Source organism: Panthera uncia, chromosome B4 (genome assembly GCF_023721935.1).
Source record: "Panthera uncia isolate 11264 chromosome B4, Puncia_PCG_1.0, whole genome shotgun sequence".
NCBI classification, from domain to species: Eukaryota; Metazoa; Chordata; class Mammalia; order Carnivora; family Felidae; genus Panthera; species Panthera uncia.
In genome coordinates this window covers 101,005,567-101,028,583 of record NC_064809.1, presented here as the reverse complement: position 1 = coordinate 101,028,583, position 23,017 = coordinate 101,005,567, and the positions used below count along the sequence as shown (strand labels likewise).

At 32.8% G+C, this 23,017-nt stretch overlaps 1 protein-coding gene across 1 annotated transcript in view; it reads right to left on the bottom strand.

Moving 5' to 3' along the window:
- The window catches only part of PTPRQ (protein tyrosine phosphatase receptor type Q), a 199,536-nt gene that overhangs the window by 126,325 nt on the left and 50,194 nt on the right, over nucleotides 1-23,017 (bottom strand). The window contains exons 18-24 of the mRNA XM_049626005.1: nucleotides 12,988-13,148; nucleotides 12,124-12,269; nucleotides 7,571-7,739; nucleotides 5,876-6,166; nucleotides 5,339-5,614; nucleotides 4,813-4,964; nucleotides 1,419-1,560 (exon numbers count right to left, since the gene is read on the bottom strand). Of these exons, the coding sequence (XP_049481962.1) occupies nucleotides 1,419-1,560; nucleotides 4,813-4,964; nucleotides 5,339-5,614; nucleotides 5,876-6,166; nucleotides 7,571-7,739; nucleotides 12,124-12,269; nucleotides 12,988-13,148 (1,337 nt within the window). The remainder of the gene's footprint in view (nucleotides 1-1,418; nucleotides 1,561-4,812; nucleotides 4,965-5,338; nucleotides 5,615-5,875; nucleotides 6,167-7,570; nucleotides 7,740-12,123; nucleotides 12,270-12,987; nucleotides 13,149-23,017) is intronic.

Here is a 23,017-nt window from a genome sequence, read left to right as displayed (position 1 = left end):
TACTAACTTTCTCAGATCTTTTAATCTCAACTTCCTGAATAATGGTTTCTTCATATGTAATATGAGAATAGGGGCAACAGTAATTTTTTTTGAGTACTAAATGTGTGTCTGACACTCTAATAAGTGCTTTATGTGGATCTTTTCAAATATTTTCCACAACAACCTTATAGGTGGCTACTGCTAATATGTGTTTCTTTTCACACATAGAGGCTCTGAGGAGTAATGAGCCTTTGCAAGGTTATACAGCTAGTAGGTCACAGAGCTTGGATTCAAATCCAGACACTCTGACTTCAAAGCAAGCACTTCTATCCACGATAAATACTATTTTATTGGCTTGTCTTATAGGCATGCTATGAAAAAAGTATCAGGTATTCATAAATTAATGCAAAAATGATTAATTTATCAGTGAGTGCTTTCCAATTTCAACTTAGAGATTCACTAAAAGAAGAGGTACAGAGAAAAATTAACTGGAGCAGGATCTTAAGCTCATTCAATAATACTTGATGAAAAAAGTGAGGAAGAGGTGCCTCTAAACATATAGTCCGGTTGAGAAAAGGAAAAACGCATTTCTAAGCCACCCATTATATAGGTCATAAATGAAAACTATCTAGCACATAAACAAAGGTGAGCTATGGCATGTATGTGACATGTGGGTAAGTTTAATTAGACCAGTGGTATTTCATAGTCTTCATAATCCCCTTCACATGTTACAAATGGACTATGGGAAAGTAGAAGCTTACATAGTGACCAGTGGTCTTCACATGTTACATCTTCTTTAAAAAATCATCGATATCGTTTCGTGGAAATATAAACCAACCTGTTAAAAGTGAATACTGGTTCATTTCTCCTCCTACCCCCCATCCCAGCCGTCTCAGTTGATACTAAGAATTTTAAAAACAAAACAAAGAGCAAAGGGAAATAAAAAAGGGAGAGAGAGGCAAACCAAGAAACAGACTGTTAGCCATAGAGAACAAACTGATGGTTACCAGAGGAGAGGTAGGTGGAGGCATGGGCAAATAGGTGATGGGGATTAAGGAGGGTGCTTGTGATGAACACCAGGTGTTGCATGTAAGTGATAAATCACTGTGTTATACACCTGAAACTAGTATTACACTGTATGTTAACTAACTGGAATTTAACTTTTTTATAAAAAACAGAATTAGGTAATTTTCCACAGATATCTAGAAACCTACTTTGTTCCTAAACTAGTCATTTATTTCAGCTTCTTCAGTTCAAAAGGAAAAACCACATGTAAATATATATATTTGATTGCAGACAAGATGCAGCCTAGTCTTAAAGCACTGAAATTCAACTTCCATTTGAATGCACTATTAATGGTACTTTCATATAAACTGAAAGGACGGGGAAAGTGTTAAATACAAAGTGAAACATTTTAGGATCAAAAAACTGTATCTCACCTGATTCTTGAGTTGTGAATTTTACTACATTACTATATTGATTGCCATTTCCGACTTTCGTAAAGGCAGATATGCTAATAGAATAGGTGCTGACTGGTTCCAGCCCCACAAGCTGGGCTTCAGTTTGAACACCTGAAATATTCTGAAAACCAGAAAAAAATTCTTTGTCATGATGCATCACCAAAAATTTGTAACTGAAAGAAATACTTTATTACATTGAAGTTATGCCTTCTATGTTTAATTTAGGATTTAATAAGCATGGGCATTTTCAATGAAAATAAAACAAATACTAACCTCTTTTTTTTATGCACTCAGGTCATGATACAGGATGAACTGGGCACCCTCTCAGCCCTGAAGAATCCCCAAATGGCCATTAAAAAAAATTTTTTTTTTACGCTAGGGTATTTTGTTTTCATTTTGTCTCCTGACACTTGCTTGGAATTAAATACTCATTACTTCCTTTAAATTCTCAAAAATTGAAGTCTCCAATTTAAATCAAACTTATGGGTGGTCAGCAATAGTAGATTTTTCTTGAATTCATCTAGAGTCGTTTTTTAATACAAGTAACATTCTGTGTAAATTAATTTATTCATCAGCTACTTTATGCTAGGCATTGGGAATACAACAGTTAAAAAAATCTCTACTCTCATGAAGCTTAAATTATGAGTTTTCCCAGACAACTCCTAAATTCATAATTTTACCCAATCTCTTAGGAAAATGAAAAAAAAGGAACAAAACAGTTATCACAACTGCTCAAGGAAGGATATGTGTTCTCATAGAAATATTTACCATTAAGTATAAAGTCTTCATTCAAAGATAATTGTCATAACTGAGAGATCAGTTAAGACTAATCTGTTATCTTTACAGAAACAGAAGACAATGTCTCCTATAATGGTGTAATTTTAAAAATACTCCATTTAATGGACCCAAAATATAAACTACTTTGACTTATTTATTAAACATTTCAGTAACAGAAATTTAGCAAGAATGCTAACTCACAAGGCACTTACATTTTAATCATATTTTAAATTAAATCAAATTTTAAATTAATATCCCAAGTTATTGACATACTTTAGGGACTCATTGTATTACACTCTATCCTTTCATTCTTTCATGCTTACTATTTATAAAGCATACTGTTAGATAACCAGAAGGTTATAAAGATACATATATAAGATACATATGGTCACTGTCATCAAGGAACTTTTATATTAATCAAAGAAATCTACAAACAAATGTTGACTGAGAAGAAATTAGAACAATGCAGGTAAATTTTGACTTGGATTAGGAAAGGTCTGTACCCAGAGAAATGACTGAACCCAAGATTATAACAAAACATGTGAGAGCAGCTCACTGGACAGTGACCAGATTTACATCAGAGTAAAATGTAAGAGGGAGACATGAATGAGGAATATTTCCAAACATATTTTAGCAGAACTTTTTACTGAATAAACAATTTGTTTCCATATTTGTGAGTGACCCAAGTTACCAGTAGACCTGGATCTAACTGATTCCGTGGGAACTCACTGGATTGACTACAATGGCAGGAATCTTTGGAATGGTTCTGGAATTATTCTGTCTCCACAAACCCACATATAATTTGAAAGAATAAAAAGAAAAAGAAGAAAATAATAGAAACCGATAGGACATAGAGACAAAGACGTAAGGAAAATAGGACAATACACTCAGGAAGAAAGCTAAACAGAGGGACGAAAGCAAACAAACTAGATGTTAGGAAAGGAAAACAGGTGGCATGAAGTATATTCAAAGGAATTTAAAAGAAAATAAGGCTACGAAAATCAACGGAGGACAAAACAGGTGTAAAAAGGAGTAACTAAAAGTAGTAAATTTTCAAGAAAACTATTCCTTCTACCCAAAAGTAATATATTTAATACTTTATGGTATAAAGATTATATGTTTGCTACTAGAAACATTTTAATGGTAGCATTTCCACTGAAATATCAGGAAGCCTAAAAATCATAACTTATTCTCATATTCAGGTAAAGGTATACTGTCCTTTCATACTTAGTGCTATGACAATGCTGGATGCAGTTTTCAAACCTTTTCTTAAATGATGTACAATAACACAACAATAGCTAACACATATATCATGTGCTGAAGATTATTCTAAATGCTTGATATAGATTTGCCCTTACAATTCTCACTTTTTAATGTATGCATCCTTATAACTCCAATTTTGCACTTGAAGAAACCAAGTCAGAAGAGGTTAAGTAGCTGCCTTAATGCCACACATTAAGTCTCAAAAAAAATGTCATTGCAGTAAAAAATGATTGCTTTTTCCTTTCTGATATTCATTTCCCAGTGACCCATACAGACAAAGCAAATAAAAAATGAGAAAATGTTAAGATTAGACCAGGATAGATAGTAGGGGCCTAGAGACTTAGCATTATTAGAATTTCACACTTTTGGGGAACAGATCCCACATTTATGGAGTAGTACAATTCAAATTCTACTCAGCCTGTCAGATTTTAAAGTAATATCTTGATTTCCAGAAAGAAAGTCATTGTTCGTTATGACATAATCTTAACCATTGCTTTTGATTTTTACTATTCACTTTGCAAGCTACACATGCTGTAAAAATAATTTACCATCAGCAATAAATTGTAATGCATATAATATTGGGACAATGTTTACTGCAGATTTTTTTCACTCTTCTTGTTGTAACTAAATAAGAGCATCCCAGTACTTCATTGCCTTTGGAGAAAAAAATAAAAACACTTTCTTAAATAAATGCTAGTTATATAACATATTTTGGCAATTAAATGCTAGAAATCACACAAGTATATTTGAGATCCTTTGTTATATCTGTAATTTGGGTATTTTTCATTGACTCTAGAACCTAAAAATGGAGAAGGGAAAGAGTATTCAGTGTTGTAAACTAATTGGCATTGAAAGGAAAAAAAATAATGATATACCTTAAAAGCCCAATCAGTGTGGGATTATATTCTATCAGGGAAGATTACCAGAAGCCCAGTAGAAATACTTTTCTTAAAAGGTTAAAAACACTCACTTGGTATCTTTTTAACAACAAATAGAAATATATTGCATTTAAGATAATAACAGTTTTTAAATAGTCTGAAAAAATTTACTATATACTTTCCAGCATTAATACAATAATGCAATTATTTCTTAACTTGCAAATATCTAGAAGTCGTAAAGTCTAAGTAAACTGCTCTACAAATTATTCAGCTGTCATATCTGACAAATGTCTTCTGTGTTTTCCATAAACATCCTTAAATTGTAGGGAAAAAAAGATTATTTAAAAAGATGGTCCTTGTTTAATTTAAAGCAGTCCATTTTCCTCTGCATGTCAAATGATTTTAATTCAATTTCTGAATTTTTAAATTAACATGTACTGTTATAATCAACCTACCTTATAAAATATAGTATCAGTTTCATGCTCATGAATTTTTAAGCTATATATTTTAACAATACCGCCTGGAACAGGACTTGGACTCCATTTCAGCCATACCAAGTCTGAAGTGTAGTTGATTAAAGTCAAATTTTGAGGAGGTGCTAAAGGCACTGCAGGAAAACACATTATAAAACTTATATTCATAAAATTTCTAGTAAATGATATTTAGTAAAAATATCATTGTGACTCTAGCTTCTTGCAGGCACTATTAAGAAAGATTCCTAAAATGATCATATTTCAGAAATAAATAGCATCGGTAACTATGTTTTTATACTTGGAACTCAGTAGTTCCAAACTAATTTTAAACAAGCACTTTGTTCTAAGGCTTGAATTAAAAAAAAATGTTCAGCAAAGTAGATGAATAGTTGTAAGCCTGTTACAAATAGAAAACTGAATATCTTTTCATTTTCCATGCTGTTCCTTAAAAAGAGAGAGCAAGGCTGCAACAGTGAAATCATTTCAAGAGTTATGGATTCAGGCTTACCTGACTCATCTGTGTAAAAGAAAAGAGTACTGGAAGGACCAAGTCCTTTTATAGTTCTTGCGGCAGCAAAAAAACTATATAATGTAAATGGTGAAAGTTCTTCCAGTATTAGATAGTTATCAGAAGTAATGAAAGAATAATTTTCATTTGGTCCTTGTAAAGTTAAATCATAACTTATTATGGCACCATTTGGTTTTACTGGGGGATCCCATGATAAGAGAACTGAGGTAGAGGAAAGGTTTTTAAAAGTGTTGATTATTGGTGAAGTTTCTGGGACTATAAAAGAAAAAAAGAATATTAAATGAAAAGTGAATTAGCATTAAAAAGAAGAGGCTTTAATAATAGTGGGACATAATTTCATTAGCAGATAATTATTTTAATTTTAAAAAACAGAGCTTATTATGTTTATTGAAAGGCTAACTACCTGAGAACAAACAGTCTCTATATAGTTATAAAAATAATGTTTTCTATCAGAAAGCTATGTAAAGAAGAGAACACCACAATCTGCTTAATAGGCAATAAAAGGGTCCAGCCTACCATCTTCTTCAGTTTTGATGTGTAGCTGGGCAGTATAGGTATCAGAGAATCCCTTTTCTGTTGATGGAGTGATTTTTAATATATAATCAGTATATTTTTCCAGATTATCAAAATATATACTTCTCTCATATGTCACAAGAAGTGGTCTCACGTGGTGAGGAGTCTGCTGTAAGCTCAGAGAAACATAGTAGAAGACTAGACCATTTGGATGAGATGGTGGGCTCCAGCTTACATTTATTGCAGTTGATGAAATGGACTCGTAAGTTAGGTTTCCAACAAACCCTTCGGGTACTATGGTAGGTAATGTGCAAAATATAAAAATCATCAGTCACCCTATATAAAATTTAGGTAAATTCACAAGCTGAGGATAACTGTTGAAATGGCATCTATTACATCATTAGCTCTTACATTGTTTAAATGCAGATGTAGTAAATATCACCTATTACAAAATATTATTACAAAATAATTATATTAAAAATGATTCAAAATACAAACTCTGTCATCTTTAATATGTGTTAGAATTGCTTTATATGATATTCTCTTTTCTTTCCTACAACATGGTGATTATCCGTGTACACATACATGTATGTCTGTGTATGTATACTCAGATATTTAAATATTTTGATCATTTATATTATCTAAACAATATTTTCAGTTTCTTTCTTCTAAAGATTATCATTACTGTATATATATCAGATCTAGGACCTCTCACCTGGAACAGTGCACAATAAGTGTTTATTATTCATGGTGCTACAACAGTCACTGATAACATTTATAGATTGCTGAAAATATGGGGAGATATCCGCATTTAAAGAATGCCTGAAATGATATTGACTACATACTGCACTAAAATACTTTGTTAAAGATTCTGCAAGCACATATTTTCATGTATTTTATCATCTTACCCTGTTGATCAATGTGTAAACTATTTAAAAGATTGTTCAACAACAAAAGCATTCACTCATACTTATCGTGTCTGTCGATTTGCAATCTTCAGACAATAAACACAGAATCTTATTCTCAGCAGTTTAGGTCAATACCATTTCTCAATAAAAGTTTAGTCCTTAAGAAATAAATGGACTCCAGAAACAACCACAAGAAGAAATAGGCAATGATTTATGGATCACTGTATTCTTGAAGCTGAAACCTAAAACATCAAATGCCTCAATCATTATAGTTTTCTGAATACTCAGCACAAACAGGATACTGCTGAAACTGCATACAAGAAACTTCTAGAGTTAAAAAAGTAAAGATATTACGAGTATATTAGTCAAAAACATAATAAGAACAAAGATGCTGTATGGAGTCCTTTGTGGATTCAAAGGCTGAAATGGAAAGAAGTTGCTAGATTAAAACAAAAAAAGGTGTTAGATTAAAGCAAATGGACAAGCACCCATTGACGTATGCAACAGAATTTTTCATGCTTACAACTGGATGGCTGTGACATCTTTTGAAGCAATAAAAGTGACAGAAAGTTCATGAATGGTAGCAGTTTCCATAAATAGAAAAGGCTGTTATTATTATAATAGTTTTACAGCTATATTAAATGCATTTCCAAACTTCTATAATGACTAGTTAAATGTGCCTAAATAAATCACAGAATTTACTAGTAATATATACAAATAGAAAAAGGTTCTAAAATAAAGTGTTAAATTAAACCTTTTAAAAATTAATAAATGCTTTTTGTTTACATACTGTCTTGATCTGTGTATACTTGAACTATGTCACTGCCTTTATTCCCATTTCCAACTGAGGTACTTGCTGTTACCCAAAATGTATAGTAGCTGAATATTGCCAGTTTATCTATTACTGCAGATACGGTCATATTGTCAAAGTCATTGGTTACTTCATGGAGTGTAAAATTCTGAAAAATAAACATATTGTTTTAATTGTTCAGAATGTAGTTTTAGTATACATAATTTCAAGTAATTTCAAAATAATTATTATCCATGAATTGGCCATCCTTATTATTTTAAAGTGTTAATTTTTGAAAAAAATCAATGTAAATTGATTAGTGCAATAATTAAACTGGAAATATGTTTGTACTAAAAGAGGAATAGATGGTATTGTTTTTATCATAAAATTAACATACAGAATAGGAAAGAGCAGAAACTTCCAGTTTATGGAGAAGGTCCAGTAGCCAACTGAAAGCGCTCCAAGGTGCTGAGCAGTGTCAGTTTTCATTATAAAACTTTCAAGTAGTTTTCAAAACATTGACCCTATATTTTATGAATATTATAAAAACTTTGATTTTTTTCTTCCTATGAATGATGAAGAAATTATTAAAGTGTTCACCACTTTCTCTGAACTCAAATGGTTATTATTCATCTTTAATGGGGCTTTTTTTTTTCTACAATCATGGGGAGAAATGGGAAGTCAGCTAGATGCATTTTCTTTATTAAATGCAGAGTAAGAGCAATTTAAAAAAATTTTGCCTGATTCCTAGTTATATTTGTCCTAAGGCATTTATTGATGATTAGGGAATTTATTTATGCAATCATTTTCTTTCTGATCATATTTTAAATACAAAACACATAGCAAACAAAACCAGTAATAAAATAAAGGAAAATATACTTAAAATTATGTAAGCAATTAGTATGAATAAACCCATGCTAATAGTATGGATGTCCATATTATTAATTTAATAATATAATAATGCTCATCTACACCAAGAAAGCTCAATCATTCCAAAACATACAAAGTTTTAAGCATCCTATAAACCTAACTTCAATTCTAGCAGAGTAGCCCTCAATAAACCATCTAAACTCAAAGATTCTCTTTCCTCAACTATAAAATGGGAGTAATTATTTCTACTTCACAGAGAGATTTTGAGGATTAGATGATATGAAACACATAAAACAATATCATATCTAGCACACAAATAAAAAACAATAAATGGTAATTAGTTCATTTAAATGAAAAACTTAGGGTAATTAATTTGACTAAAGTTTACAGTTAGGATGGTTCTATAATGCATCAAAAAATTAAATTCAGCAAAGTTTTGTGGTTCTTTTGCCAGCATTTGGTGGAGAGGAGGGGAAGAATGAGTGTAATAAAAGATCTCCCTCAATTTTGTGGCCGCTTATTCAGGAACAGATAAGTTAAAACAATGTAACAATGTCACACAAAATATGATTTGCAAACTTGAATTATCTTTCAACACATCTATCTTACACAGGGAAAAATTGTTTTACATAAAGTATCTCTTAAAATATTAGCGTAATTAATTATTTAGCCATTTAAAAGAAGGAAATCCTGCCATTTGTGATGAGGATGAACCTTGAGGTCATAATGCTGACAGAAATATGTCTGACAGAGAAAGAAAAATACCATATGATCCCACTTATATGTGGAATCTAAAACACACATAAACCCCAAAACCTGAACTCACAGATACAAAGAACAGATTTGTGTTTGCCAGAGGTGCAGGGTGAGAGGGGGTGGGCAAAATGGGTGAAGGTGATCAAAAGGTATAGACCTCCAGTTATAAAATAAGTAAGTCATGAGGATGTAATGAAAAAATATACTAATGTAGCTTTTTGGTATAAATTTTATTTTTTCTTTGTTATTGAATTTATTCTGATTACCTATCACCTTGATGACTATTTAGAAATGAATTATTTTGAATCACCCAGTAGCCATTCCTGATGAGTGTGTGACTTAGCATCATAGACATGTACCAAATTTGGAATTAGATCAATTATCCAGATGATTATTTCAGTCATTTATTTATTTTTGGAAAAAAAATTTCTTTCAGCTCAAATTATCTAATTAAGACTTGCTACTCTGTATATATAAATGCAGTCAGAAGTTATTTAGTAAAAGCTTTCAAATTTGATTAATCAACCAGTATTCATTAGCATTTTTTAAATATAATAAGACACTATGTCAGGCACAGGAGGAGATATGACATAAGTGGGTAAAAATGAAAATGTAGAAGAATTAATACACTATACTAAACACAATGTGCAACAATTGAAGGAAGAACAATGGTAGCAGAGAGATTAAATTCCCCCAAGGTCAGAAGAAGGAAAAATCACTTTCCCACAAACTCAAATGCTCCAAAATTATAACTAAGTATCAAAAATAATGTTGGTACGTTCTTTCAACTAAAAATATTTATTGAGCATTGAACCTATGTATGATATAGTACCAGAGGACTTTGGGGGATGGAATGATAAGTGTCACGTGATCCTTTTCTTCAAATTATTTGCTATAGCATAGGTTGCTAGGACAAGTAAGCAGATACCAAGAATGGTTAGCAAAATGTGATATACCATGCATGAGGTATTCAACAAAGTTCTGTGCGAAAGAGAAGGAAGAGAGGGAGGAAGAAAAAAGCTACATACTTATTCTGCTATATAATGTTCATTTTGAGGGTTTATTCCACTCTTCCAACCCAAAATAGAAAATCAGTTAGCAAAGATGCTGTATTTAACATTAACTTGAGGAATAAATTAAAGCACAGATGAACTTCACGCAATATGAGAAGTATCTTCACATCATTAGCCTGTGCTCTCTAGCAGCTGTCACACATAAAAGCATTCTTAAGATTATTTAATAAAAGATTACGTTTTCTAAGTTATATGAATTGTAAATAGGTTTGAAACCATAGTTAGATGTTTATACTTCATTATTTAAGTGTGGAAAAAGAGAACCAAAATAGAATTGTGTATATAGGTTATAAAGTAAATTGTACCCAGGCAAAAACCTTTGCTAAGATTCAGATACAGACACCACCCCTTTGCAGTATTTTTGTTAAATGTGTGAAAGAAGAAATCTGAATTTTGAATGGCCTCCATGACATAATGACACATTTTTAAATTTGTAAACAACACTGTGGTAAAAAAATTACAATAAATTGCATAAAAATCCCATTTCTTTTCTCAAAATAGAGCAGAACAAAAAGGAATAGCAAAAGTTGCTTAATGTACACAGAAAGGGAAAAAAAAGGACCCTCCTTTCTCCTTCTGCTCCTAAGGCATTGTTATAAAAATATACATCTATAACTACATATATATCTATATCTTCATGTCTTGTATAAGGTAGTTTTTCTTTTGGCATTAAGTTTTAAGTAGTCACACTTATTCAAGCCCATCCTTAGAGGGTCTTGAGCAGAATGTAAAAACTAAACCAACCTTGACTTTCTCTTACCCACTGCTCAGTAGTCCTGAGACTACTGGCAAAATTCTGCTCTGACCCCATTCATCAGCCTAAGCTGCAGCATAGATACAGTAAAGCAAATAATTCAATACAGTGATGCTTTATTTCCTGAGATTGTTGATCCCAAGAACTAACTCCCATGGCTATATTAATGTCGTCAGTCACAAATAGAGCTGGACAGCCCAAAATTACTAAGACTTGTCCCTATTCTTCAGCTGCTTAAAAAGATACAAAGAAGTAAGAATGGACAGTGTTATAATCAACAGGCAGTCAACAGTTTCTATTAAGGTACGTGTTCTGTAAATTGTAGCCTTTCTTCAAAATTAGCTGTTTCCAAATTATATTCCAAATCTCTCCATTCCTGATTCAATCATAACCATTCCAATTTTATCATTTTCATATGTTAGAATTCTGTTAAATATTTAGTTTGGATAAATAAAGGATTTCTATTGAGTAAACTGAAAATATTTCTCTAAACAAAATGCATTTTAGCTATTTTCATAACCATCATTATTCACATCAGAAAGTGCCCATCTGCAAACTGTATGACCCTAAAACCCTGCATACCTCAAGTGAAATAACCACATTCCTAGTGATTTTATTACATGTGATACTAAATAACAACAACAAAATCCCTTCAGCTAGCAGTTAAAAATTGTTAAAATTGAAGAAAAATATGCAAACACATCCAAACATTAAAACTATTTATATTGTATGCAAACAAAAGGGAAATTTTTTTAGCTGAGAAATGAGGGTAAATTAAATCATCAACTCTTTAGAGAACACTTCTTGAAGAAGTGGAATTGAGGACCATATTTATACACAGAATTTTAAATAGGTCACATCTTCATTGTTTATAATATGTTTGAAGCTGACATGGAAATGTGTGCATATGCACAGATAGGTTAAAATGTATCTGACATTTCCCCACCATATTTTTTCAGTTTCAATGAAAGTTTTATGAAATGTCTATTCATAATTATCAGTGTAAGAGAAATGGTTTTTCTACCATGCCAAGTCTGTATCATCATCAATAAAACTGAAGGATGTAAATAAAGAACTAACTAGAAGAAAACTCGTCTTACCTGCACAAAAGTACCTGAAGTATTTCTGTAATAAACAGAATAATATTGAATAATCCCATTAGGTTTTGAAGGAGGCATCCAAAAGAGCATTATTGATGAAGAACTGAGATTTGCATAACGAACATCTTTGGGAGGATCACTTGGTGCTATAAAACAAACAATTGAACAAAAAACTGCACCTGTGGCTCTAAAGAATGTCTGCAATGTTCTAAATTTTACCTGTCTTTGATAAGCAATAACCACTGTTTTTCAAAAGAAAACTTAAATTAGGTATAACATCTAATGAGAGGTCAGAATTGAAATCCACAAGGCTCATTGGGCCAACTCTCTAATACCGTATCACAGCAAAATCCAAGCAGAGGACAGATAGATTTCTTACTAAAGAAAGTAAAACACTATCCCACTTCTAAAACATGCCACTGCCCTGTATTGGAAAACAACCTTGTAACAAGTTTCCAATATAAAACACATAATATGAAATTCTTATTTAACTTAGAATCTTGAAATCGAATAATAGAGAAGACAGTGAGATGACTTAATGCATGTTATTTTGTTTCATTTAACAAATACATAAAATACTAAGTGTCAAGTTCTATACCTAGTGTATTTACAAATATAAACTCATTTAATCCTCATAAGGACCCTGTTAAGTAGGTAATGTATTGTTTCCATAATATAGATAGGAAACTGAGGCACAGAGAAATTATTTTCCCAGCATCACACAGCTAGGAAGTGACCAAAAAGCAATTTCGCTTCCAACGTGATGACAGATATTAGGCTTAGTAATACATTTTGATATTTAATACTTTTTTTTTTTTTTGCATAGGATATTTTTTTACTTGGCCTACATCCAAAAGAACTCACCTCCTTCGGGTGTTCGAAAGTTAATGATACTGCTTCTCATTTTCCCATCACCAAACCTTGTGCTAGCTGTTACATAAGCACTATATTCAACATTATAGTCCAAATCTGAAAACTCTAATGATGTTTCAGTTACATTAATAGTTTTTAATGATGACCTATCCCTGTGAGAAAAAAAAGATCTGTATAATTGACTATTAAACATTACATACACATTTTGAGCACAAGTATATTAAAAATAAGCAACATTAATGCACACAAATGTATTAATCCAGACTAATAGGATAAAGACACCACTTATCCTGAAATGCTAAAAAGGGTGAAATTAAGAATAATTCAATAAATAATTTTTTTTGTTTTCAAGTATACTGAGTAATTCAATCAAGTGTTAATAAGTTGTTCATATTAGAAGTTACTTGGACTGATTTTAATAGATCTCTAGGAATACTGTGTGGTCCAACTAATTACAGCACTCCTTTTCATACCCATGTTTTACTTGTTCAAATATATGTTCTTTTTAAGTGTTGGTGACATCTTATATATACCCTTTATTTGTCAAACAAATTCATTTTTCATACATCGTACAAAAGTAATATTTACCTCAGAGAAATTCAAAGAGTAAATATCTAAATAGTAGTATATAAAATAGCAAACCTGTGTGTTATTCTTTACTAATTATAGTAATTACCCTTTATTAATTTCTAAATTAATTATGTATTATGTATGAAATTATGTAGTAACTGGAAACAAATTGAAAATGATCTATGTATAACATACAGAAAAGGAAAAGGTAGAGCTCACATCTCTCATCCAGTTAAAATCTGAAAAGTATTTAAAATGTCATTCCAGAAAACACAAAAAAATGTTGATTATTAAAATCTCTTCAGGTCGCCTGGGTGGCTCAGTTGGTTGAGTGTCCGACTTTGGCTCAGGTCATGATCTCACAGCTCATGAGTTCGAGCCCCACGTCAGGCTCTGGGCTGACAGCTCAGAGCCTGGAGCCTGCTTCAGATTCTGTGTCTCCTGTCTCTCTGCCCCTAACCCACTCGCATTCTGTCTCTGTCTCTCTCAAAAATAAGTAAACATTAAAAAAAATAATAAAAAAAAATTCTTCAAGTAAATACTAAAATCTCAAGGAGGGAAAAAAGGCTAAATGACAAAATGTTGCTAGGTAATATGATACTGCAATTATTTTATTTCAGTCACGCTCGTATAGTTTCTATAGTTTTGAATTAAGTATAGGTTAGAATCTAAATTAAAGAATGAATATGTACATAGTGGTACTGAAAACTGCATTTAAAAAAATTAGATTTTAAGACCAATAAAGTTAATTGTGAAAGAATTTAAGGGAATATGATCAACATTACAGCAAAAGTGTATCAATCTCATGCAATCCTATTTTTTCCTTCTTTAGTATCACATGGCACCCAAGAACTAAATGGGTATTTCCTCTGAATATAAGATGCTCTTTCTTTGCCATTGAAATATTGGAATTCTTAAATCATTAAGAGGAATAATAGATTATAAGTGAACTAAGGGTATCCACAAAGACACATACATTTCAGCCATGGTTTAACGATTACAAAAGTGTCAATTCACTCCAAATATAGGTATGGTTATCTGAAAAGTAGTCAGAAAGGTTACCATAGTGAGAAAAATATGAATTCAGAATCTGTGACTGTAGACCAACAGGATTAGCAAGGCTATTCAGCAATTTGAAACAGTTTCTTCAGATAGCTTCTCTCAGAAGCAGTAGAGACTTCACTGAGACCCAGGAGGGGGCTTTTAGAACTTAAGGCTGTGGCTGTTAGTCTCAGAGAAAGACGCTTTGTCATAGAAACTTTACCCAATTCTTTACCCCTGTCATTGGTCACAGGTCATTAGAACACTGCAATATGGTTAATCCAATTCAGATCTCTAAAACTGTGAAATTAGCTAAAGTGATCTAATTGCACCATATCTATTTTTAAAATTCCTTTTCAAGCATATTTTTCAATGCTATCTGCTGCCTTGCATCACTACCTTCTTGCCCTGACTGCAGATAAGTGTCTGCCTACAATAAGAAGAACCCTGATTACATTCCATAGATAATTTAGAATCAAGGCAATTACCTGGAAAAGGCAGATCAAAAGCAAATTTTTTCTCACATACCCAGGTATTTCAGTAAGAAGATAGTCTTTGTAAACTGTCTGAATAACAAAGTCAATAATCCACCTCTGCATGTACAGATATAGTTTCTACACCTACCCTGGTTTACCTCAAGACAAAATAGTACTAATAAAATTTTCAGATACTGATAATGTTCTTGTCTGTTTGGGGCTTGTTCTTCTTTTGTAGTCTAGGATTGTCGCTATTTTAACGACTAAGGTAAAAAAAAAATCTGAGCATACATAAACGTCAACTGAAATTTCATTTCTGATCCAAGTTCATAACATAACTTAGATAAGAGATAGTTTGCTATGTAACTGAGAACTAGGAAGGGGAAAGAGAGAGAGGTGTTGCAGTCTCTAAGGATCTGACTCCCTCTTCCTTGCTCTTATGCAGTTGTCAGATTGAAGGAAAGATGCATAAATCTTCAGAGAACAGAGAACAGCCATCTCTGTGAGCAACCCTGCAGCTCTGATGAGTCACTCCCTCCATGCATGAGAAGGCCTACGTTTGACACTGCTATAATCTTGGTTTTAACTGGTGTAGTTTAAAGATCTGTTTTGTCCGTATTACTTTGAAATACTATAATAGGGATATTATATGTTCCATTAGAGTGTTTTATTTCCATTTATAAAAGTGTATGTTCTTCTATATCTTGACCTTGTTTTGCTTTACTTATGTGATAACAATGATCTACATCATTATTTTTTTGTAATTGCCTAATTTGGATGTATCATAGTTATTCAGCCATTCTGCTGTAAAATTAACACTTAGGTTGCTTCCCACCCCTCTTTTAGTTACTAACTGTGACACAGCAATCATTCTTATACAAATATCTTTTCATAATGGTCCTTGGATTTCTGTAGGTTAAATTCCCAGTGGTGTAATTATTACATCAAATGGGTTCATTTTTTTTTAATTTTAATGATTACTGTTCTAAAAGTTGTTTCTGTTCCAAATTATAAATTATTATAATTTAGAACCACAACAATGTGTGAGAGCACACCTTTGGCAAACTCTCATTACTAGTCTGGATATTAATCTTAATTACTGCAAACTTGACTCAAAAAATATTTTTAATCTGCAAATCCCTAACCATTTGTGAGGCAGAATATCTTTTATATGTATATTGGTCATTTGTGGCCCTTTTTTGCATAGCTTATGCATTTTCTTTTCTATATTTTATTGTAGTGTCTTAAATGGAGAATATATATTAGAGTAGAAAGGCACTATTCTTTTCAAAAAAGTTTTTAATATTTATTTAGTTTTGAGAGAGAAAGAGTGTGAGCAGAGGAGGGGCTAAGGATGAAGAGGACACAGAATCCGAAGCAGGCTTCAGGCTCTGAGGTGTCAGCACAGACCCTGATGCTGGGCTCAAACTCACGAACTGCAAGATTATGACCTGAGCCAAAGTTGAACGCTCAACCAACTGAGCCACCCAGGTGCCCCTAGAAAGGCACTGTCCTTTTAGATAGTGCTCCAAACAAAGAAGCACAGATACCTTCCTACCCCCTCTCAATTTAGAGATGATATGTATGCAATCAATATCCAACAAAATTTATTGAGTATCTACTTTATGCAGGAACTATGTTAGACACAAATATGAGTAAGATTCAGCCCCTATCCTCAAAACAGACAAAATAGTAAATAATTATAAAACCTTTCATTAATAAAAATGGGATCCCTTTAATGACAATGACAACACCATCTCCACCCTGCCCCACCAGTGGCTAACAGCAAAGAAAAAGAGATGAACAAAAAAATTAAGCCAGTAAAATTTGATTATTGGTAACATCTAGAAAAGGAGAATACAACATATCTCCCAAAGGTGCAGGAAACTGTTGACCAGAAAGCTAGTTTGTAAGGATTGAGAGCAGAATAGGGAGTTGAGTGAGGTGGGGGGAAAAGAAAGGAAGCCTCCCTGACAACATAGGTCTAAATCTTACATATTCAAAATTATAAACTGTGTATAAATGGAAGGAATATAAATGTTAACAATACTTATACTCTAAAATAGATAACTTTCAACAACAGGCAAACCTCCTAGCCAGGGTCAATTTTCAAACTGAGGAAAAAACTTGAGGGGAGTTCTCAGTGCATTCATTTTACTGATTTAATACCAGAAATTTATTAGAACATTTTTCTAGCTAGAATTTTTTTAAAGCTTGAAAAAAATGATAAACCAAAAAAAAAAAAAAAAAAAAAACCCAAAAAAACCCAAAAAAACCCAAAACCAAAACCAGAAAACCCCAGACTCATAACTATAGACAATAAATTGATGGTCACCAGAGGGAAGGCAAGTGGAGATATAGGTTAAAAAAAAAAAAAAAAAAAAGTGAAGGGGATTAAGAGTACACTTATCATGATGAGCACTGAATCATGTATAGAATTGTTGAATCACTATGTTGTGCAACTGAAACTAAAAACACTGTATGCTATCTACACCAGAAATAAAATAAAATTTGAAAAAAGAAACTTCTTAGAACATTTTAAAAGCTTTCTTGAATTTGAGAAATCGAAATTAGTTGAATGACCTTGAAACAACTCTGAATAAATGTAGGATACAGTTTTTCTGTGTACACTCACTGGTAACAACAAGAAAATGTCTTGGGATGGGATTCATAGGGTCTTTAAAATGAAGTTATTTCCTAAGTAATTTATGATTTTTTTTTTTTTATCAAAAGACAGACCACATTGTGACATCTAGGGCATGAAGGAAATTCTAGAGTATAAAAGCAGTTTCTGTGGTCTCATTTAGCACTTTCTTTACTCATCTCTTATCACATCAAGTTCACACTAAGCAGCAACTGCTAAGAAGGAATCTTGAAGGAATCTTGAATACCAAACCACCTGGGAAGACTGAAACCAATTCCCCCGTCTCCCTAAGTGTGAACATAAAAGGTTTTCTACACAAGATTTGAGACCCTCTGAAAGGTCAGGGTCTTAATTCTAATCTTCATCATTTGATATTTTGTTCCATGTGGGTAATCTAACCTGATGACACATCCTTGTTCATTCCTATGTATTTATATTCAAAGCTATAATATGCCATTATCTAAATATTCTAGATTAATCATTTCACTCATTAAATAACACTTACAAAAATAATTTCAAAATCCACTTACTTGACTCTCTCAAATATTCTCTTCCTCATACGAACAAGTGATTTTCACTAATTTTCTCACTATAAGGAAACCACTCTTCTATGTTGCACCTTACTCTAGAACAGTACCTCTGCATAGCTGAGTAGTACCAACAGATTAGCAATTATGTGTTAAATAACCCCAAACTAGCAAAGCATCATATTCTATGATGCTAAAGCTTTTCCAGAGTTTCAGAGAAAGTCAGAGTCAAAGTAGGGTATTTATTTGTTGTTGCTGTTGTTCTCATTGTCATTTGGTTGGCTTATTGATTTGCTTTGATTTTGTCTTGTTTGCCTTTAGCAGAAAAGACACATTTATAAGATAAAAGGAAAAAGCCATTAAAGAGAATGAGGTTGAAGCTGTGGAACTATTTATAAACCACGATCTTGGAGAAGACACAAGGAATTAAGGTCCAGAAGACAGGAGGAGGAATTGTGCTTGAGCTGAAGGAGAAGATCTCATTCCTTGAGAGTGGATGCAATTCCTCAGGCCATAAGAAGAAATTTGGATTTTATTCTAAGAGGCGTGGAAAGTCCTTGGGAGTATTTTCTCCAGCAGTATGATCTTTGGGTACGTGGTTAAAATATAACTTTAAAATCCCTTTCAATATTGAGATACATATTCTCTCCATAAATAGACATATTCAAGATACAGGGTGATCTTGCTGTTGTCCACACAAGCTTCTTCCCGTTAACCATATCTAGTGAAATTATTTGAGCTCCTACATCCAGTTACACCCTGGACTTTTCAGCTATGTGTCAATAAATTTTCATTTTTGCCTAAGCTAATTTAGGTTGACTTTAGTCACTTGAAACTAAGACTCTTAACTAATACCTTGTCCCATTCTTCCAGCAATTTCTCACATGTCTTGATCCTGAGTATTTCCACCATCTGCATCACTTCTTGAACAAGCTCTACTTTGTCCATATACTACTTAAACTGCAGAGATCAGTAATCCAAATGGTTTACACATGAAACAATATACTTATTTTATCACAATGAATATAGTTCATCAACTAATGCACACCAATAAGAAGATAGTGATTTTTTTGGTAGAAATTACCCATATGAGTTAATGCACTAAGCTTAATTTTTTATAACCCCATAAGTGTTTATCACAAGTATTTTTACCAAACTAAGATTTCCCTAATCCTGTAAGTACACAGCTGAGTATTTAGAACAAATGCCAATTATAACACTTATTCCTAGTGATTTGAGAAAAGCATGATTTGGGAATAAGACAGACTTATGTATGAATTCTGATTGTCATCTTCTAGCTCTGTAAATTTAAGTAAACCTTTACCTCAAAAGTCAGTTTCTGTACCTACAAAATGGGGACAATATTCCCCTTATGGTATTGTTATGAAAAATAAATAAGTAAAAAACCAAAAACATTTGTCCCAAAATGCTAACTTCTACACTATCCCTTTTGAGCCCTTTTGTCTAGCTCTTCAAGATGTTTCGTTCCCCAAATCTCTAATGCAAGCAAATCACAATTTCTCCCAGATGTGTACATATCACAAGAGTGATTAAAAGACCCCTAAACTGAGGGTGTAAGAACTCAAGACCCACACAAGCAAAATCAATGACTAAGAAGATTGGATTTGAAATAGGGTGTGGTGGGAACTGTAGTAAATTGCCAAGCAAACACTCCATCTAAAGACACCTTCTATTCCACTCCAGCTGATTTTCATCATGGGCAATATGGCAAACTATCCTGATTTCTATAAGAAACAAAGGAATCTGAAGTTTCATTAGGTATCTATTAATTTTGAAATGCTGGCAGAATTCTATTCAAAATTTATTAATTTATTAACTTTATAGTATAATAAAGTTATGTGAATGTGGCTTCTCTCTTAAAATATCTAATTGTACTGTACTCACCCTTATTTTTGTGATGATGTGAGATGATAAGACGCCTACGGGATGGGATGAAGTGAAGTGAATGATTGATGTAGGCATTGTGTTGTACCATTAGGCTATTACTGACCTCATGATCTGTCAGGTAGATCATCTACTTCCAGGCCACAGTTGACTGTGGATAAGTGACATTGCAGAAAGCAAAACCACAGGTAAGGGGAGACTACTGTACTGTTTCCACTGAGATGATCTCCTTGTTTATCAACCTATCTTTACAACCTTCCCATTCTGATTATTGATCTCTCTTGTATTCTCAAGCAGGTCATTTAAGTAGGGTAAAAATATTTTAGAAAACAGGAAAAAACAGAACTTAGCAAACTTTTAGCATATAGAAGGCTATTTCCAAAGGTAAGGTTTTATGATATGGGGGAAATTATTCGACCAATGACATCTAACAAAACGCTGCATTAGAATTGTTGTGACCTCCTAATATATTATTTAGAAAGTATTTTTAGAATTATTTCATACACATATTTTATCTCCAATTAGTCTACAGTCATTTTAAAATTATATATGTATTTTTATCTCCCCACAGAGTTTAATAAACATCTGTCAGGCTGACTGACTCAGAATTACTTCTCAGAATTACTACTAAGAAAATGAAAAACATTTAAAAGCCAAGATTTGTGTATAAGCTAGAATTTACAGCATTACTTTCACTCCAGTCTTTTAGCTATACCTGATAAGGCATTCACATAGAAGCTTTATAAACAAAAAAAGAAAACTATTGTTAAATTTTACTAACTATATGGAAGAAAAATTATTAAACAAATCCAGGCTGAACTCAACTACAGATGGTTCCCAACTTATAACATTTCCATTTAGGATGTTTTCCATTTTGTGATAGTTTAAGAGCAATACATATTCAGCAGAACGTGTACTTGAAATTTTAAATCTTGATCTTTTCTCAGGCTAGCCATAGGCAGTATGATCCTCTTTCATGCTGCTGGGCAGAGACAGCAAGCCACAGTTCCTCGTCAGCTCCATGAATACAAGGATCAACAACCAAGGCACTTACAACCATTCTGCACCCACACCGCCATTCTTTTTCCGTTAAGTATTCAAGAAATTACATGATATATTCAACATTTACTAGAAAGTAGGCCTGTGTTAGATGATTATGCCCAACTGTAGGCCAATGTAAGTGTTCTAAACACATTTAAGGTGGGCTGGGCTGAGCTGTGATGTTCTGCAGGTTACGTGTACTAAGTGCATTTTTGACTTCATGATATTTTCAATTTACAATGAGTTTATCAGGATGTAACCCTACTGCAAGGGAAGGAAGGTCTATGTAAAGTAAATAAATAAACTTTGTATCAGTTTGCTACAATATTACACCTCAGTCCAAAGTGTATTAAAAGAATAAGATAACTGCTCTAACAGGAATTCATTTATTTAATGGTGGTTGCTCTAGCAATGCAAAGATTGTTTATCACTTAAATACAAATAAGCATAATTTATCAATGTAACTGATGGAAAAAATGCTACTTTACCATCTGGATAAATGATAAAAGTTATTTCATAAAACAGACTTTAAAAGGAAATGTCATTTTAAAGCAGATTTCTGAGCACAGCATCTACAAATCAAATGTTACTCACACAGTAGTGGTTATAAAATGCCTGCACATTAACCTTCACCTTGTAGAGCTATTTTGTAAAGAATATTCATGAAAAAGAGAGAAGTCACTCAGTATAATAAAATAAAATTGGCAGTCTGTATTTTGTAGATATACTGAAAATAGCAAACATCCAAAGATGTTTTTTTTTTTTTTTAGTGTTTATTTATTTATTTGGGGGGGGGGGGCGGAGAGTGAGCATGAGTGGAGGGAAGGGCATAGAGAGAGGGAGAGAAAGAGAATCCCAAGCAGGCTCCACACTGTCAGCACAGAGCTCGATATGGGGCTCGAACTCACAAACTGTGAGATCATGACCAGACCCGAAATAGTCAAACACTTAACCGACTAAGCCACCAAGGTGCCCCTAAATAAAGATGTTGCTTTCAAAAGAGTTTGGTAATTACTAGAAAGCCGAAATAATGGAAACTGAGAAGAGAAAAATGTGAACCCCTGAAATAGGAACTTTGCTAATAATGATACCACCATTTATACAGTATTTTAAGAGAATCACGCAGATAATTGAATGGCAGGGCCAGAATCCAAACCCATGTCTCTAAAAGCATTCCAAGTCCCAGTTTAACAACAACAAAAAAATGTAACATTAAAAGCTCCTATAAGGAGTTCTTCCTATATCCTTTGAAATCTAATCTCTGAAACTTCTAGGTTTCTAGAGTTAATATATTAAGAATTTATTCCTCTGATTTCAAATTATTAAATATCTTTGAAGTTTTACTAAATTTACACATCTTCAAAAAAATCTTTATTCTAGCACTTAAAAATATTCACATATTCATTCCAACAGCTTTATCAGGCTTGGCTGCCCAATAAGTTACATACACACTCAGGCACTTGGAAGGCCACCCAACGGCCCTTTAACTGACCAAGGCAGGGCAAAGTGGCCACTTTCCCACAATTGGACTCCAAGTTCATTTTTCACAAGGACACCCTCCTCAAAATAGGCTGTGGGCAGTTGCAGTTGAACCTTGCCTCTGGATTATGAAACCAGTGAGGTTATCATGATTCTCATGGCTACTTTGATTTCAGAGTGTCTTATTTTTTGAAGTAGAACTTTGTGAATGGAGAGGCTAAGGTACTGCCTTCCCAGTGTGTATGTATGTATGTGTATGTGTGTGTGTATATATATATATATGTATACACACACATACACACACACACACACACACACACACATATATATATATATAT